This window comes from Cariama cristata, unplaced genomic scaffold, assembly GCF_000690535.1.
Source record: "Cariama cristata isolate BGI_N322 unplaced genomic scaffold, ASM69053v1 scaffold32644, whole genome shotgun sequence".
In the NCBI taxonomy this organism is placed as follows: domain Eukaryota; kingdom Metazoa; phylum Chordata; class Aves; order Cariamiformes; family Cariamidae; genus Cariama; species Cariama cristata.
Window position 1 is genome coordinate 17,193 of NW_009612884.1, and position 19,530 is coordinate 36,722.

General features: G+C 39.7%; 1 protein-coding gene across 1 annotated transcript in view; it reads right to left on the bottom strand.

Annotated features, from left to right (window-relative positions):
* NPEPPS (aminopeptidase puromycin sensitive) overlaps positions 1 to 18,907 on the bottom strand; it is a 28,000-nt gene extending 9,093 nt beyond the window's left edge. Inside the window, exons 1-13 of the mRNA XM_009698807.1 lie at positions 18,799 to 18,907; positions 10,136 to 10,213; positions 8,955 to 9,076; positions 7,938 to 8,045; positions 6,788 to 6,988; positions 6,223 to 6,319; positions 6,084 to 6,117; positions 4,508 to 4,622; positions 3,148 to 3,312; positions 2,024 to 2,128; positions 1,659 to 1,719; positions 726 to 835; positions 25 to 88 (exon numbers count right to left, since the gene is read on the bottom strand). Coding sequence (XP_009697109.1) covers positions 25 to 88; positions 726 to 835; positions 1,659 to 1,719; positions 2,024 to 2,128; positions 3,148 to 3,312; positions 4,508 to 4,622; positions 6,084 to 6,117; positions 6,223 to 6,319; positions 6,788 to 6,988; positions 7,938 to 8,045; positions 8,955 to 9,076; positions 10,136 to 10,213; positions 18,799 to 18,907 — 1,369 coding nt within the window. The remainder of the gene's footprint in view (positions 1 to 24; positions 89 to 725; positions 836 to 1,658; positions 1,720 to 2,023; positions 2,129 to 3,147; positions 3,313 to 4,507; positions 4,623 to 6,083; positions 6,118 to 6,222; positions 6,320 to 6,787; positions 6,989 to 7,937; positions 8,046 to 8,954; positions 9,077 to 10,135; positions 10,214 to 18,798) is intronic.
* Positions 18,908 to 19,530: the final 623 nt, after the last annotated feature.

Below are 19,530 nucleotides of genomic sequence, written 5' to 3' on the forward strand. Positions count from 1 at the left end.
TCCTGCTCTTAGCACTCATCTTACCAGTATATGGTCCACTGGCACAGAATTTCTTCTGGACTAACTTCAACACTCTATTGTCTTCTTGCTGAGGAAAACAAAAAAAAAAAGAAAAAGAAAAAGAGAGAGAAAGGAATTATTTGAACATCTAATCTCAGCTTCTGTACATCACAATACATTCACGTGCCCCCTGTTAAACGGAGTAACTTGTACTCCCCTCCAGAAAAAGGAGCTACCTCAAGAAGCATTCCAACACATTAATCTCCGTTACTTTTAACACATATGTGCCCTAGTTCTCATTTGAATTTGTTGTCTGCCTTCAGCTTCCAGCCAGTAAGCCTCACTCACCCTGCAATCTTGTAGAACAGGCATAATTGAACTGGAGTGAGAAGCAAAACGTGTGGCAAGGGGAGCTAAGTCAGATATTCTCTCCCCCCAACACACATTTCACACACAAAGAGCAAATGGCTATGTCAGCAAACTCCAAGCACATGATCTACACTGCTTGTGGAATAACTCCATATCGCTTTGCACTAGGTTCCTCAAGTGAGCTGCACTTCCCCTCCCTTCAGAAACAGAACTGTCACTAAACAAAGCAACCCACTGTACTGCCTCCTGACCAAAGAGAATTTTTAAAATAATTGGATACTATTAAATTTGATCCTAAAACACAGTTAAAGGCAGAACTTTTGACCTGAAGTGCTGAAAAATGCAGTTATATTTACCTGTTCAGCTTCCACATAAATGAGCGGAAATCCCATTTGTTTGGTCCATGTATTCATCACAGCAGCGATAGGTTTACCACTAGCTTTTTCCAGGCTTTCCCAGAGATCCTCTGCAGAAGAAAAGTCTGACTAAAGACTCCAGAGCCTTGACATGTCAGACGCTATTAAGGACACTATATGGGCACTGGAGGGTGGGAGGCTGTATTGTTACTCCAGTTTGCCCTTCAGGTTTTGGGTTGCATTCTTACCGAATTGTAACAGATGATAGGGAAGAAAAAGGAAATAGTTTAAACCACTCATGGGGGAGAGAGGGGAGAAGAAAGCTGCTTTACTACTAAAATAATGCAATTGATATATATTGTGATAAAGTATAATACAAATGAGCATTAAATATTCAAGATGGTAAACAGAAGAATCTTTTCCTTAAGTTTTTCGTATATTATGCGAAAAGAGCCGACCGAACAACATGGACTGTTTTACGCTGATAGAGCATGATGTTCCACCTTCACATTTATGCCTGATATGCAAAAAAGGTTTAAGTAAAGAAAGCACTGTGAGATGTTAGACAATACTTTGAACTGTTTAATCACACATGCAATCAATACTGTAAAAGGAAGCTGGCAAAAGGCTTACTTGGCAAATCAACATACTCTATTTCTAAATCAGATTACAATGCAGATGTGGTCATCAACGGTAAATGCAGCCCTTTCAGATTACCTCAGCCACCTACTCCTGAGACAGACAACCCCTACAGAATGCTGAATTCTGGCTGTGCAGGGGACACACTGTATGAAACTGGAAACAAGCCAATTATTTCCTTGCATTTCAGTTATCTCAGGTGAAAAACCAGCTGTTTAAGAATCCATCATTTTAGCACTAAAGAGTTTGTCTCCAGAAATCACTTTTCTTAAGCATATAATAACCACCAGTTACCTGTAGCGGCATTCTTCTGCTGGAACTTCGTTAAATATAAATTCATTCCTTTCCGAAAATCCTGGGAACATACAATTGAATATGTCATGGCACCAGAACGGAGATCCATTCTATCCTCCCTCCACTGCATTTATATTCAAGAATCGGTCAAGGAATCTTAGGTTCAGTATGTACATCTGTAACTCCTTCCACACTTTCCCACTAACTTATTATTCCTAGGTAAGTTCAAGTACAGCCCAAATACAAATGGGACAAAAGTTTTCAAAATATAGAATATACAGATTTAATTTTTTTTTTAAACGGTATTTTTAACTGTAAAAAGATTTGACAGTCTACATTTGGCTTTTTAACAACCATCTTTTTACCTCATCACCAATGTAGTCATGTAGCATTCGGATTACAGATGCTCCCTTGCTGTAAGAAATAGCATCAAATATTTCATCCACTTCGGAGGGATGGCCAACACTAACCTGTGGTAAACAGGACAATTAACAGTGAGAATAATTTTAACTGCCATAAGATTTTTGTTTGCTTGCACTAGTGTTTAAGGAGTTGACTTTTCTCACTGAAGAGAGCACATGCATATCCATCACTAAATTGTCTTAGTGGAATCTCTGCACCCAATTAAACTTATTCACATATGGCTGGGTTTGGACTGGTTTATACGTTAAACATACTTTATCTTAGGTTTTGGTATTTAATCAAATAGACTTGGGGATCTTGTACCCAAAAGCTAAAAAGCAGTGGAAGCTGTTTAATCCTGGGACAGTGAACAACACTCAAGAAATGCACACAATGAGTAAGTCACTCTAAAATAACCTGCTGTAGAAAGCAAGGCAGTTTCCCAACGTCTATTACATCAAACATTTCTTAAGCCGTCAGAAAACTTGTCCATGGTGATCTCTAGGAATTACAAGGGAGTTTTCTTTTTCCACAGCTCCCAGTTTTGCTGTAATTCAGCTTGCTGCTGCTGCCTTCTCTTTATCACGGAACTACCGCCTCATTTCCAAAGCAGCAAGCCCAGCTGGATCCTACTTATTTCAAGACTGTTTGCATCACACTCACAGTTCTGGGAGTACAACACAGAAACACCTAAGGTGGCCTCAGATGGAAACCAGTACAAGCTATGCTGCACTTTGGTTTATGCTGTTGAGCACTGGAGTAAGTCAGTAGCTATTTCACTGTGCTCAAAGGCCAGAAAACTACCCACTTTAATCAGAAACCAAACCAAAACACAAGTAATGATGAGCTTTGATCACAACTTTTCCCTTTCAAGTCAGTAGAGCAGAAAAACTCCAGCAGGAGTCATCATCTAACCCTCAAACCTCACTTCTGAAATACTAATTAAAGTAAAGGAAAATCCACGAAGTGTAAATGCAGCCTTAGATTTTCCTTTGCATCATGAATGACTGCAAAGTTCCCTTTTTCCTTAATAGGAAAAAGCTTACACACAGCTGAAAAAACAATCAATAGCAAAGATAGAACTTACTTCAATAGGATGACTGTTGTCTAAGGCATCAAGCTCTTGAGCTCGTGTGTAATCAGCAGAAACAAACTGGGTCCAGATATCGTACTCTGGGAAACAATGATCTACACACAGGTACTCAATCCAGGAGGCAAATCCTTCATTCAGCCAGAGGTGGGTCCACCATTCCTGGAAAGATAAGGTGGCACAATAAAGAACAAAATTCCCACAGCTCCTTTTAATCGACAGTAAGTTTGGAGCAAAGACAAGCTGCTAAATAGCGTAGTTTAGTACAAATCTGAGAAACAGGTAACACCTGTAAGCACAGATTCCTCTCTATACGACATCAGCTCAAGGAGAGTAATCAGCACCCAATAACTGCCTAAATAAATAATAAACTGCCTTTAGTGTACTAAAAACTAGAAATACACTACCTTAATATTACTTTTCCATTTAAATATTGTGTTGCTTTCACATGGAAGCTACTTGTCCTACCACAAACAGGAATGGACACAGTTGACTAGATTTTAAGAGGCATGGCACCGTAGAAGAGTTTGATAAACTTTGCTTAGCATTATAATTAATATATTTACACTGTTTTTTTTCCTCCATGCACCCATACTTAATTTAAGCAACCAAAAACCAGAGTAATGGAGATTTGGGGCTTCAGCAGCCATGCTTGTTTTACCAAACACATTGTTTCTTACAATAGAAGAAACTTCCTACCCTGTGAAATATTTGGATTCAAGAATCTGTTTGCAGGGTTTTGGGAAAAGGAATGTCAGATCTAATTAACAGAGTAAGCTGAAGCCATTTGTTAACAGCAGAAGCTCTGACAGATACAGGTTTCAGTTTTTAGCACCAAATGGAATTTATTTACAGATTTCAGTCTTGCTGCCTCACATATGCTTTTATTCCCACTAAAAAGACTTAAATATTAAACCAATCAGAGAGCTGGCTCCCCATATATCCAAAGTAATTCATATGAGTTACTACTGAGCAACTTTTCAGCTACTGGACTAAAACAATTTGCAATGCTGAGCTGGTATTGATAATGCCTGCTTGGTATACAAGCCTGCCTAAAGGAAAACAGTGGATTACTGCTTCTAAGTAATCTGAGCAGCCAAAATAATTTCCATGGAACACTTGCTCAACTCTAGCTAGGACTATATTCAAACAATCGAACATTACTTCACATATAAAAGATCTAGGAATACTTCTAAAGAACACACTAGTAAAGAAGAAAGTGGTAGTAAAGCACTATTTAAATATTTACATTTTTTATTTTAAAGATAGCATGCCTACTATTAATGGGCACATGAACACAAACATGATATGAAGCACATGTCAAAGAAAACTAGAAGAACTTGTAACTGTTAGATACCATGGTCACAAGGTTTCCAAACCACTGATGAGCAAGTTCATGTCCTACAACCAGAGCAACCCACTGGCGAGATGAAGAACAGGAATTTTTGGGGTCAATGAGTAATGCAGTCTCCCTGTATTTAAGACAGAAAGATAACTGAACAGAGTGGTACATGCCTAGGGAAAAAACACATTCAAAAGTAGGTTAAATTACCTAAGCAAGCTAAAAAGTGATCAGTACAACTGAAAAAACCAAAAGCTATTTCAGTTGAGACATTAGATTATTTTGATAAGTTCCACAGCTGTTGGAATGCTCTGGAGCAATAATTCCTTATGGCATGCAAGAAGACAAGTGCAAAAACCCAGGCAGGAACAACAAAGTTTATCCTTTGTTTATCAAATAGCTCACCTACATAATCTAGGAACCTTAACTGTAACTCCCTTTGCACTGCATGATGTATGCACAGCAAGTCTTCTCTGCCTCCCTCATCCCCAAAGGAATTCTAGCTCTTCCAAGCGCACAACCAGCCGCGTTACACTCGCCACTGCAGACGCACAAGATTCTCCACACAGGGCACAGGTGTACACACACATACACACGCAAGCGCTCCCTAGGGCAGGCACACAACCTTCCGCTATAAACACCCCGTCACGATCAGGACTCAGCGGGTCAGTCAGAAAGGACTTCTGGACTGCTGCAACTCAAAGGGGAAAAACGTGCATCTCAAAACATAGATGGTGCCTTGCAGGCTATGCCAACCTTCTGTCCCCAAAGGGATAGAGCAAGCGTGCCAAACTAAGCATAAGGGGGGGCGAGGGGGGGAAATTTTAACAGCACAATTAAGAAAGGCTTCCAAAAATTCTACTCATCCAGGACAAATATTTTTTTTTTTCCACGGGGAGTAAAATATCAGACTTCATCAGAATTGCAATAAGCAGACAAGTAGATTTTAAACCTGGGCTCAAATTCACATTTCAATTTCAGGCCAAATTAAAAGTTTAGCAGAAGAAATTCAAACTCTCTTTCAGGATTTAAAGTCCAAAGCTTACAAGACCAATGTTGTACAAAATGAAGGAAAACCATTCTAACAATGAGCACAGATTATGTAATAGTATCAAGCAAAAGTACAAAAGCTTGATCAGATTAAAAAAAAACACCAAACTGAAAAGGAAGGCAAGTTACTATTTTTTATTTACTCATATCCACATGGTTATACTGTGGTTGCTAAATTTACCAACTTGCCTACAACATAAAATAAGAAACTCTTTCAGCTGTGTCAGTATGTAACTTTTGCAGGGAAAAAAAGGGGCCAAGAAAGTTCTCTTGTAGAACAGGCAGTGCTGCCAGACACTTAAAAATCTCACGCCCTTGGACAGTAGTTGTTGGACAATAGCTCGTTCTTGCCTTCCAAAGATTTGTACAATAATGCACGCTGCTACAGAAGTCAAAATTATCCAAACTGAAGCAAAAGTTGAAGGTTTTACTCAGTCTTATTTGGGATGATACCCAATAATTACAGCTCCCTAAAACTAATCCGATTATTTCCAAGAATTAGTGAACAAAGAGGGGGAAAGACAGTATTTTAACAGCATACCTATAAGTAACAAGGCCCCAGTTCTCCATGGCACCTTTATAAAATAAATACAAAGGTTTATTGATATTGATACACACCTCTTCCTAAATGTTTAAAATTCAAATAAAATACAGTTCATCAATAAAGTGAGTTACTTTACCAGCAGCAAAGTCTGCAATAGCTATGAGATCAATTTTAGGAAGAGGGTAAGGAACATTGAAGTAGTCCTTATAAAAAGGCAGAGTTTTAGCAGCAACCTGTAAGAAATAAGAGGAGAAAGGTTAACTCAGAACAACTGGTAAAATGTGAAAATTTATGACTGAAACTAGTCTAAGAAAGCAGCATACACAAGATTTCTTCCAGAAGCCCCATTCCCAGCTTCCAGAGCACAATGGTTTGGAAGACTCCCATCCCCTTTTTCTCCCAGGCTGTTGCCTACCCTTCAGTACTTATCATCATCTTTGGACCAAAGTCTACATCACCGAATCAGAATAGAATTAAACCATATGTTTTCGTCATTACAGACATTAGTTTGCCCACAACTGAAATTCTATTTAATATCAAGCTCAGTCTCCCTGAGCCATTAAAGCAAAAAAAAACCAAACCAAACACCACAGCCTCACGAGCTTTGCATGGATTTAGGAGACTGAGCAGAGGAGAGCGCTATGTCCAGCCTGTCGGAGATCTCATAATAGCAATAATGAAGTCGCACTGAGCACATTTACCTCTAATGCAAACTTTCCTTGTTCTGCTTTGCCAACAGGAGTGTAAACACGCACTAAGACGCCATCAAGGGACCTGGCCTCTACAAAGTCGTATTCTCCCACCACAAACGCTACAAGATAGGTCGACATTATAGGGGTGCGAGCAAACTTCACTTCCACCAGATTTTCATCATCTGGGTATGGCTTCCGGTCAATGACATTCTTTCAACATGAAAGGGAATCAGTTAGTTTCATGGAAGTGAAACCGTATTACACAATACATTTGACTAACTGTTCCATCATTATGAGTCATGCATTTAAAATGAAAGGACTTCTTTTATGATTTTAAAATACAGACTCCAATGTAGTTCCCCCCTTAAGTAAAAATGCCCTATCACACATGGAAGTGTACTTTCATAAGTTTTTTAAGCTATATTCCATTACTGCAAAGGCAGCTAAACACATCACCCATCAGCTGCTGTCCTTCAAAGAAAGTATTACCCACATCCCAATAAGGCATCAGGCTTTCACTTTAAATTCCGAAACAGAAACCGTAACCACATGGTAGTCGGCAAGGCTCGACTTTACAGGTAACTACGAAAGCTGGCGACCGGAATAAAAAAAAGTCTATTTTTAAACTGACTTGCTCTTCTCCAGCAACACAATCTAGAAATATGTGCACCATATTTAAAGGAGCAACCTGAAAAATGCCTACTTGTATTTGTGACAGAGGTACTCCTACTTGCACATTTTATCCCAGTTCTGGTCAGAAATTCTCTAGAGCAGAAAACATGCTTATTTATCACAAGTGCTTATGTAGCTGTAACAGCTATAAAAACACACAAAGGCTTATTTTTTTTCCAGTCACTCTTAATCAAGCAGCACGTGGCTTGACATATGCTAAGACTTCTTGGTTTTGTTTTTGTTATTTTTTTAAAACCACCATCACTGGCATTTGTACAACCTGTTTAGGTTTCATGCTAGCATCTGACATCACAATATCATCTTTTCAAAAGTACTCTCCATTTACTGCTGCTTAGTAATAGCTAGCAAGACAGCCTATATTCCTAATTCTGTCTGTTACCAAGACACACTATTAACTGACAAATAATCATCTGGCGTTATTACAGCTTTATTTAAAGCACTGTTTACTTGCACATCAAGAACTTACCATATTTGACAAAGCTACTCTGTCTTTAGGAACCACCAAAGAAATATCAAACGTTGCCTTAATAGCAGGCTCATCCCAGCAAGGGAAAGCTCTGCGAGCATCAGTAGCCTGAAGGAAATAAGAGCATTAAACAAATCACAAGAGATTGTGGCAACATAAAACACGCAAATATTCAGCATATTTTGCAGGCAAGTAGTTGGGTGAATGATGGCTAGTCATCAGTGTAGAGTCTATTCCCCGACACTCTTGACCTCTGCATTAGAGCATTTTATTCTTTCTCATTTCACTCTTGGTTTAAAAAAAAAAAAAAGTAGTTGAAAAGCACTCTGTGCTCTGATGGAATTCTACAGTCTGAGCAAAATTTAGCAGAGTCATGACAGGAGCAAAGCTCAGTCATGTGAAAGCAGAGAGGGCACCCAGGCGTTCACAGACCGTACACACAAGACCACCTATTTATATTCCATCAGTAGACTGCACCCAAGAAATGTTCTATTTGTACTAGGTAAGTACTCCATGTTTTTATGTAACCAGGCAGATAACTATGAAATTACAATATGGTATAAAATTCTGTCGATATGTCGAAGGTTTACATAATACTTGAGACAGAACCTGGCTTGTATTTTGCGTGTCATTAAGATACTGAGATAAAGGCAGAGTGTCCTATTAAAAAATTAATATACTTCATAAAGGAAAGTAATACAGAGGTATTTGACCTCATCTAAATAAACAGCTGTTCTGAAACATTGCAGCTATTGTATGTAAACGATGCATCACATATTAGCATGATGCTCGACTGGGGAATTTGCCAGATCCAGAATTTACTGACCTTGAAGTCGCAGTGTAAAGGCTGCTTTTAGTATTACCCATCCACACTAAGATCAAGAAGCAAAAAGATACAGATTTTTGAAATTTACCCAGAAGGTATAGCTAAAGCTAGGAAATCGTGTCTTTGCTTCCTCTAAGCATAAATCCCGTATCACAAATGACATTCCCTGAAAACAAAAATATAGCCCATACCTCAAACTGAGTGACAGCAGCATAGCGTGTGTCTCCAGTAGGGGTGGTATATTTACTTCGGTAAAAACCTTTCATTTTATCATTCAGCTCCCCTACAAAGTCTATCTTTAGTGTCCCTGTCCCTGTAACAGAAACAGATGGGACGTTGTTATTTGCATGTGCCAAACAGAACGTTTATTTGGTCTGGACCTTCAGGCCAGGCTACTCAGCTGGCCCACTGCCCTTCTGAAATAAGATGTTCCTTCAACTCATCTCCACCCATCACTTTTTTGCCAGCCTCCCTCAAACCCTTCACTCTCCTGACACAAAATAAGCTCCAGCAGAGCAATGCAGGCAAAGCCAGACTCACCACAGCATTTTAGCATTGATCAGAGATCAGAGGTTGCTGCAGTACTCATTCTCATCTTCTACACACAATGCAATAACCACGACTAGACCTACCTTAAGCCATTTGAGAAGTCCGATCCTACAATCCTTACCTTTGAGTAAAGTTTGCAAAAATATAGGATGGCTACTAAGTAATAATAGTATCCTATGAAAACTACTACAAAAACCAAGATGGAGCACTGGCTGCGGTCAAGCTTGTAAGTCAATTAGTCTCTGGATTTATTCTGCCCTCGATGTCTCACTGCAAAAGGGGAAACCTGATCTTGATCAGAGAGGCAGCATGCCAATATCCCACAGAATGAAACATTAAAGTTTCATCACCCTAGAATCTTTATATTTGTATTTGTCAAGATGAACTAAAACTGCTTGATTCAAACTGAGAATCTGAGTCTCAATCAACAAACTCCTCAGAGCAAAAAGCTGGAGCAGTTTCAAAAGAATTAGTACATTCGCACCTAGGAAAACACTGCAGTAATTTAGATTAGCTCATGCTTGGTAAGAGGAAAACAGATCATCAGTAGCTAGCATAAATAGCTCCTGAGCCTAACTCCCAATAGCAGGTAAATAATTAGAGTCACCCTCAGGTGTTGGAAGCAAATATCACCACTAGTGAAACAACATTTCCAATTCCAGAGGTTCACAAAGTGACTTATAGTGGACAGACTCCCTAGGGAGCACTACTTTCGCAGTCAGAAACTTCAGGGAAGACAGAGCTGTCCTACTCCAGCATTTTCAAGTACAAACGACTTAAACACACGGTTGAAGCTAGCAGAAAGCATGAAAATAGCTCTTACCTTTCTGAAGAGTACTGGGAAAGGAGAGAGTAACCTTTTCATCCTCATTTTGATAGTTGAACCCTGTGGCATGCACCTCTGAAACAGAAAAACAGACTACTTTGTTCAAAATAAGGCCCACAGATTATTTTTTTGTAACTCATGAACATTTAAAATTAAGTTAATCAGCTGAATCCCACAGCATGCTGTAGTTACTTAACAAATCAATGAAGATTTTGAATAATGCAGAATGATACAAATGCAAGCAACTAAACGCCACCCATTGTCGGAGTTCCATGTTATATTATCTTGCTTCAGACAAATAACTCTACCACATTTACATCAAACTATACAGCCACGGACTTAAAGCACCACCTGCGTGCTCCTTCCATCTCTGCCATACACCCCGTCCATCAGAAGGCTGCACTCCTACATGGCAGGGAAGTCTTCTGCTGTGCCGAGTAATGAAAGCTGTACCGTTAAACTGTAAACTTGCAGTAAGAGCAGTATCCTGTGTAACACCAGGAAAGCTGGTGGTAACTACTACAATCCTGACAAATGGCAAAATATTGCACAAAACTTCCCCTCAATATTAAACGCTTCCATCAGCGCAGCAGGATTCTTATTCGTTACTCCAAACAGGATGCTTATGATTTAACTAATTTGTGGATCTCACTTTGAAAAGCACACTTATATCCACAGCAAGGTGGTTTTGTTTGGTTTTAACCACAAAGAAAAACACAATGTTGACTTTATTTTAAAATTGCCTTCAGAACCAGGGACCTACCTTGGAGTTTATATACCATTCAGCAAGGGCATCCAAAATCAACCAGAATATTAAGCAGTATGGCATTTACACAGCATTGGATATATTTGTAGATGTAAACATCCAAACTATGAGGCCAAGCTGGATAGACAGGGGGAGGGAATTGGTACACAGGAATTAAACTGTCCTGCAGCTTAGAGTCAGCAGAGCCAAGAAAGAACACCTGGTGTTGCTTCTTCCTTCCTAATTCATCAAGTCCCACTCACTGCATCCAAGGTGATGTTCATCTATGCTCCTTCAACAAAAAAAAAAATCTAAAATAGCTACACAGGACCTCGCTTTGCAAGGTCTGCTATCCGTGTCACTCCATACTCAACCACCACAATAACCAGCTATCTTTAAGAAATGCAAACCTGCACCGAAACAAATGCGCAATGCTTTCTGCCACACATCGGCACCTTGAACTACCAAACCTGGTAAGCCTGGACACAACATTACATCTTTCTATGCTGACATACTGATATATAATTCTAGATTTATAAATAAAATAAACATTTGGCGGTTCAGTATAGTTTTGAAAGATACGGGAAATGCACGGACCAGTTTAAAGTAACAGCACTCCTAGACAAGGTGCCTGTCCTACCCCACTTACATTACTCAGATTGAAATGAAAACACACGTAGGATACTGAAATGCTAGCAAGAGCCTAGCAACTCTTTCAGGTACTTTCAAAACTGACCTAGGAAGAAAGATTCAGTTAAATAGCTTCAGTTACCTACTTAAGTAGATACTAGTTTTGAATGATCACAGAAAAAAGGACGAAAAGGAATACTAGAAAGTGCTGTGATACACAGAGGTAAACATCCTAAAAGAAAAACATACCGCTATATCAATCTCTTCATTATATGGAATTCTGAATGACAAAGCTTATTTGAAACAACAATTTAATTTACAGAACGACCTGTCTTCCATGCTCAAGTATCGCTGCAAGAATCCAGGTATTCGGTTTCAGAGGCAGTCTAAGCACACTCACGACATGTTCACCTAAGTTGTTCCATATGTGACAAAAGTAACTGGAAACACTTTTTTTTTTTAATAAAATTTAAAGTGCTCTTTATTCTAGAATAGTATGATTTCAGCCTTAAGTCAGAGTTAATGCCAACCTCTGCTCACAGAGAACATAAATGCAGAAACTGCATGAATGCATTAGTCTTAACTACTGGTTTCACAGTGCTCTGCTCAGCACTTAATCAGAGTTAACTACCATGCTAGGGTATACATAATGCTTACAATAAAACAATTCTAGCTGTAAAAAAAAAAAATACAGTACAGGAACAAATTCAAGAAAAAAAAATATCTACAGGATCGAGAAGAACAACTTTAGACTACCAGTCTGTACTGAGGAGTTCCAAGATTTTTAAAATCAATTGTGAGAGGGATGAGATAGACCATTTAAACAGAATACATGCCAAGGACATCAAAATTCCAGCAAGCGTTGGGCAATGAGCAACAAAAAGTAAAAGTTTAGCTTTTGTTCCTATAACTCTGAGGAATACTGAGGCAGAAGAGGAGACATTATGAGAGAGCTGGAGAGAAGATATTCAGGGGAACAACACTGATGTACAACATCCTAGTCTGACAGTGGGCTTCCCAGCAACCACGAGTGGAGCTGATTGCTGACTGCATCGTTTAGATCCAATGAATTTTGACCCCGGCTTTCTCTGGAGTCCAAAGACAACAAATCTGTTGTTCTGCGATAGCATGTTAGCGATCTTGGTCAGAGAGAAGGACGGGCTGAATACCTGTCAGAAATTTATGTCAGCCTGCCTGGGAGGAATCCTGCTGCTGGACAACCTGCAGATGCTAGGCTGTCAGCCTGTGGTCAGAGGTTAAATGAGAAGCTGAGAAACGTCTGATAAAGATCAGTACAAGAATGTAGAAACACTTCCCCCCATGTATTTTAAAATGACCACAGCAAACCAAAAACATTTTTATCTTTTTACAGCTTCTAATGGAAACAATCTGATACCGAAGACAAACAATACCATGACTTCAGGATCACAGTTCTAACCTACTGAAACCGAGAAATACAGAAGAATGCATGTTATGCAGATCTTCTGCCAAAAGTTGACAATGAATATCAAGTTTCCCCCTCCTCCTCTCCCAAATGCGAAGTCCTCCTAAGTGCATTTGAATTTGTAGCTCCACTGCTTCATAACCTTTTTAACCTGTACTAGGAAAGCCATAGGAAAGACACAGGTAAACACTATCACTGCTGGAAAAAGGTGAAGACCTCCAGGTTTTGTTTTGGTTTTTACCCCTGCAACAGCTTGGGAAAGCATATTAACACACCCCAGAAAGCAACCTTGTTTCAAAGAGCTTTTCAACTTTAATTTTACAGTGTTAGATCTCGATTACCCTAAGGTTAGAAACAATGTTTAAACAAGTTATAGTTTAAATAGGCTGGAAGCAGCCATCTGATGAGCGATGCGGTGCACTCCCAGGCCATACTGATCACAATCTCCACTAAAGGAGTCTTGTGATATCCCAGGACTGTCCCACTCGCCTCGACAACCAGCCTCCGAGGAACACTTCAAAGCAATGGCAAGAGTACATCTGGAACAAAAGGTAACGCTCATTTCGTTTCACAGGCCTGTACTCATGGAGGCCTTGGTGTCCAAGAGTGTCTTTCCATGCTGAACTCCAGCAATTTTTTGTAATTCTCAAAGCAGCTGCTTATATATCAATTTCAGAAACAGCAGAATATAAATGAAAGTTTCGAAGTTACTTTTTTTTTTAAAAAAAAAAAAAGCTAACTATTCAGTGCCAATAATTTCATCCAGAGCAAAAGAACCATGGAAAACCATCAACAATACTTTTTGTTAAAGTTTAAGAGAACTGCTTATAACAAAGATGTAATTGCAGTAAAAGGCTGTCTGAATTCCTAACAGTGTTGAATACAAAAGCTCCTGAAGAGAACAACACAATTTTGGCAGCTTGCTAACTTTGGAGAGTTTGGCACTGCAAGGTTGCAAGTTAATCACTAGCACATTAGTACACAGTCTGGACCAAGTTGCATGAGAAAATGAAAAGCTGCTAGTGCTTCATGTCTTTGGAAAAAATGCATAAAAATCAGATCGAGCAACCCTCCCAAACTCGGAGCACTACATATCAAATTTTACAATAACATTTTAAATAAATTACAGTCCTTCTACAGAGCACTTCCTGAAATTGCACAGTAAGCAGATGGATACATCAATTAATGATCCCAATTTCTGTATTACATGCTTATAAACGTGGATCCCAGCCAAAGGTTTTAAGTAATGTCAAATGTGTACATATTTCAAAGTGAAGACAAAGCCAAGTGCAAGAGATGGAATTTTTTCAAGTAGCCATCATTCCATGGCACGGAGAAGTCACAGGCAATTAAGGTTTGGTGGCTTAATGAACTTGCATTCATCAACTGAGCTGCAGTGACTGTTTGCACTCTGCCTACTCCATCTGCAAATTAAACACGTTAGCTTAAAACATCTACATGTTGACACAGCATACACCGTCCTCCTTCAGCATCAGCCACTGAACTATGCCAATGCAATTCCCGAGAATGCTAATGCTTTCAAGACCTTTCACATCTTTTCACATGTTTCAAAACAGCGGTTGTAAAATCCTTTAAAGGAGAAGTATTCTCGCTTATCAGGTATTCCCAAACTGTCCATGCCAACACAGTCCAGGTCTCCTTAAAAAAACTACTATTGAAAATTCTGTCCTGTCAAGTCCTCTCCAGAAGAAAGGATGAAGATGAGCTTTTCTACAACAAAGAAAGGTTTCACAACTGACTTAAACAAATTTAGTCTGTTACGGGCAGAGACAATAGTCTCATTTTTCCTCACCTGGCCCTAATTGCATGTTCCCATTCCCTTCCTTCCACTGGCATTCACACACAATCATCAGGATCAGGAAGCTGATCGGTCTCCAAGCTGCCTTCCCCCCCACACCTCTAAGAGGCAGTTTTCAGCCAGTGCAGTTTCCTGATCCACATGGCCACTGAACAGCGCAAACACGAATGCCAACAGAAGGAAGGGAGCGAGGACAAGCGTCGCTGCCTCTTTCCACAGCAGTGTGATTTCGGACTGCCTTACAATCATCGTGAACCGGTAGCGCTCCCAGGCCAAGGGAAAGCACTGCTTAGACACACTTGGGTCACATTGCTTTGCTTTCCATAAGCACTAGTGATCTTTTGCTGTTGTTTTTAAACACCAGCTGAGGCTCTGGTGTAACCAGCAGCTAGCACTAGCATCCAAGCATGACCCTACTGTATAGGGAAGGAAAAGAAAAAAACAATGAGTCCTGGCATTAAAACCTTTTAAAGGTTGAAGTACAAATCACAGTTCACTGGATTATTTCTGCTAAACAAACATCACTATGGTGCCTTGTCATTTTCTACGCGAAATTGCCAACTACGACCCTCCAAGCATCTCTAAATTCAAGAAGATGTTTTAGACCCCCCAGTATCTGAAAAGCTTTCCAAGCTAAAGACAGAGTAATTCACTGATTATGACTCCACCACAATCCCACAGCTCCTTAAAAGAAAGATTCACAGGAAGCTCAAACTACTTAGCATTCAGTAAGCGTGAAACTCAATCCCCTGAAATTTAACTGAAGAACCAACTTGCTTAGGAATGCCTTTTCAGTTCTTCATGTAGCTGAGCAAAGTCAACCATTTGGACACAGGTAGTCCAGCACACGCACACCTAAACGCTAAGGCTGCACTATAAACATTTGACTACAAATGCTAAAAACTAGCTTCTGGAAAAAACAAAACCAACTGCTCCTTATGGTTAGTGGGAGGAGCCGGTCATAACTTCAGCAATGGAAAACTCAAGTCTTTTGAGTAGCTTTGTTCCATTACAGCGTACCTGGCACAAACGGCAAATCCACAACCTCCAGTTACAGTCACTACACTAGTTTTATGATGAAACAGAGACACTTTCTACTCCAAAGTACTGTGTAATCAATCTCGCCTAGTTTATTATTCACTATTACTCAATTGTGGATTACGCAGCAAAATTTTTTACTTTGACTTTAAAGCTTCAGAGATCGTCCCTCAGCTTCCTGTAAAATATTGGGCAATAATCTGATTTCCCTGCAAATCTGCATTAAAATTCCAAAGAACAAGTTCTACCCTTTGCTGCATCCATCTTTAGAAGAGTGAATAGGAGGACAGGGAAAACATGGCCCACAGTTCTAGCTAAGATTTCTGTTGCAAGCCACTGTGCAGCAGGCACTCAAGACTAACAAGAATTATTAGGAAAAGAATAAACTAGTCTGCACAAACGTCAACAGATCACCTCCATAAACAAGGGAAAGGTATCTGTTGAACAAGAAGGTCTCTTTTTCACACAGCTACTTTTCGGAACAGAACCACACTTCAAAGAAGATAAGTGACTGATTATCTTTTGTCTCACATTACAGACAAGCATGAGACAAATTCTTCCCCACTGAGGTACAGAACTAAAAGAGGTAACGATTCTTCACCAGAGCCTTTAACGGAGAGAACATCACTAACTTCTCACTCGTTTTCCAACATACTATATAGGCAACCGGTACGAGGCTCACCTAAGTAACTAAATCCAAATGATCTGGCCGATATTTCTGTTGGTTCATTGGACTATATTTCATACTCTGTTTTTGAGACCAGTTATACAATTACCATCCAAAAGCTGTGCACAATAGAAGCATTAGTAAGACTGACTTGATCTGGATCAACAGGTGCCAGCAAATAGTCTGCCAATTTCATGCAATTTTACTTCCAAAGCCATTATACTAGTTGGCAGTTTACCAAACTGAAAGATATGTTTTAACCCCATGAAGCCTGAGTATAATTGTAGTAAACATGCAACAAAACCGCACCTCAAGTATTTACGATACAACAGTTTGAGATGTGAGTGCCTATACTACAGCCAGAGTGCTGTACTCGTATTCCTGTGCATCCAGAACACCACATGTAAGGCTACCTGAAAAATCAGAACGAAGGAATTTAAGCCACAGAAACTCACTTCCAGTGTACTTGGGTTTAAGACTCAATTAAGGTCTACTACTAATACTTTGAAGTTACAAGGAGAGTATTGTTAAAGAATGGAAAAATAGACCCCCTATGAGAGGGAAATCAGCCGTGAAAACAACAAAGATAATACACTAAAATAGAAATCCTCTCTGTGTATTTTTCCTGATCTAACTGGAAAGAGACTTTATTCCTAGATATCTTTTTCCATTTATTTTCATTTTCTCAATGACAAAATAAAAAATTAATAGGTGGTTTGTGTCCGTGGTAGACTCTATACACACACACACTCTGCTATTACTACCACTTTCATTATCGTCTCATTACTTACTATAAGAAATAGTTCCAGAAGTGCTTAGCAACACAGTGCATCCCATCAACTAAAGATCACTAACGGCAGCCTGTGAAAGGCAGGCAGGAATGGAGCGCCAGGGGACAACCCGGGAGCCCGAATCAAGCACGTAGGAAACGGCGTTCTATTCTTTCACTATCGCAACTGGGTGGCCAGCCTCCAAGCTCTTTGGTAATGCTCTTCTCTGCCGCCCTCTCTTGCTGCGACTGCAGCAAGCTCTGCTTTTCCACAACACACCCACGGAACACTACTTCCTTACGACAGAGCTCCCCGTCCACCTAAGCACCGCTCGGCTGCTCACAAGTGTACTTAAGATCTCTAGTTTCTTTAATACTGCATTAAAAATAAAAAGAAGTCAAGCCAATTTAAATGCAAAGACTCACTGCAGACGTTCCGCTTGCCACATACAAATCTAACAGCCACAGGATAATGTCACTGCAACAAGACCTGAAACTGTCCCTACCAAACCCAGTCCAGAAAATTAAGATTTCTTTTAGGACAAACACAGTCCTTCTCTCCCAACTTCTTTCAGCTGTTGCATAAGCATACTAGAGAAGTTTAAACCTAATCAAAGGAACACCTTTCTCCTATCCATCATCAAGATCATTCCTTTAAGTCACAATCACGGTTTTAACAAAGCGCTTCATGACATCATTGTGGCATTTTCCTTATAGAAAGGGAAGCTCTGCAGAGGCTTTTATTGTCCAAAGGACTTAAGAAACAGTCGTACACAGTGGACCAAATAGCTACTGTGCTCGAAATAGCAAAGGCTCCATAACAAAACCAGAAAGTCTTTGCACACTGTTAGACCATCGCTCTGTTTCAAGGAGTTTATTTTCCACACCGCAATCATTTCGTGCTTCAATTGCTAAAACTTTGTATCTGCTAAATCTCCTCAAAATATAATTAGGGAAGATGTCTTACAGACAGGTACTGCTTCTTCAGTTTCTCCAGTAACTTCCAGCCTTCCACCAAACTGCATCCCAACCATTGCCTCCTCCACACAATCACCTTTTTCCATGTTGCCCTACGCTCAGTACATCCTGCTAAATGTCAATTAACTGTCATCTGTACTTTTACAAATCCTTCCCAGGGAGTATTTCCTACTGCAGGTTATTACTGATGCATTCTTTATCCCAGCCATTGTCACCGATTTTTGTCAATACTGTGAGGTCCATAGGTACAGATCATGTTCTTAAACGGTTATCCGGTATAAAGATAAATAATAACATAAAACCAGCCAAACATCCTTTTGCCCACAACACTCAGGCATGATGGAATAGAGCATAGATTTTGTGGAAGCTTGAGGTAACTTTTTTCAACATGATGCAAATGGTAGCGATAAGAGAATAAAGGTTAGACAATTAATTTTGTGCTTCTAGGGGTAAGTTAGCTTATCAAACTACTATGTAATTTTGCAAAGTTGTTAACTGTTGGCAACAGCACCTCACATCAGAAATTCAATGGAGTAACACGTAAAAACTCCAGCAAAAAAGCAATCCTACCTTCGTCTCCTTCTGGCGCATAGGAAGCTGTAATAATGTCAATGTCAGCACAGTTCATCACAATCTGGTTGGTTGCCTGTTTCACCTGGAAGAGAAACGTTATGAGCATGAGGAAGAAACGGTGCTCCCTACTCCCTTGAGCTCCCTTAGGTAGGCATTCCCACTTCCCTTTAATCTACAAACCCCTCCATCATCAAGCGTTTGAAATAAAATTCAGTGCTTGAGAGTGGTAAAAAAGAAAAAGATATTCCACTCACTGCTCTCATTTGTTCCAGAACATGCGTATTTGAGCCATGTTCAAGCCATCTAGGCCTACTTATCAACACTGTAAATTATTTAAGGGAATGAACTGCCTGTTAAAAATTGGTATGAAAGCTTGACAATAGGGCCCTTGTAAATGCCTGGGAATCCAAGACCAATAAAAACAGATAGAGAGCCTGTAAGCTTCCTTTTAGAGATGACCTACAGGAGACTATAGTGAAAGCCTTTGAACACAGACCTACATCTTTGGAGATGACGAGAAATACAACCTACGGTACTGTGTTCTAAACTGTCGACACTATAAGAACTTCTTAGGTTAAAAACATCTGCCAAGAAACTCGCCTTTACATTTTCCTGAAAGCTTTCCTTCTGCCAGCTCTTGGCTACACACACTTTGCTTTATTTAACAAGTGGCCAGCTCCCAGCTTAGTAAAACTGCCTCACTGTGCCAGCTTTCTATTTGGATGCAAG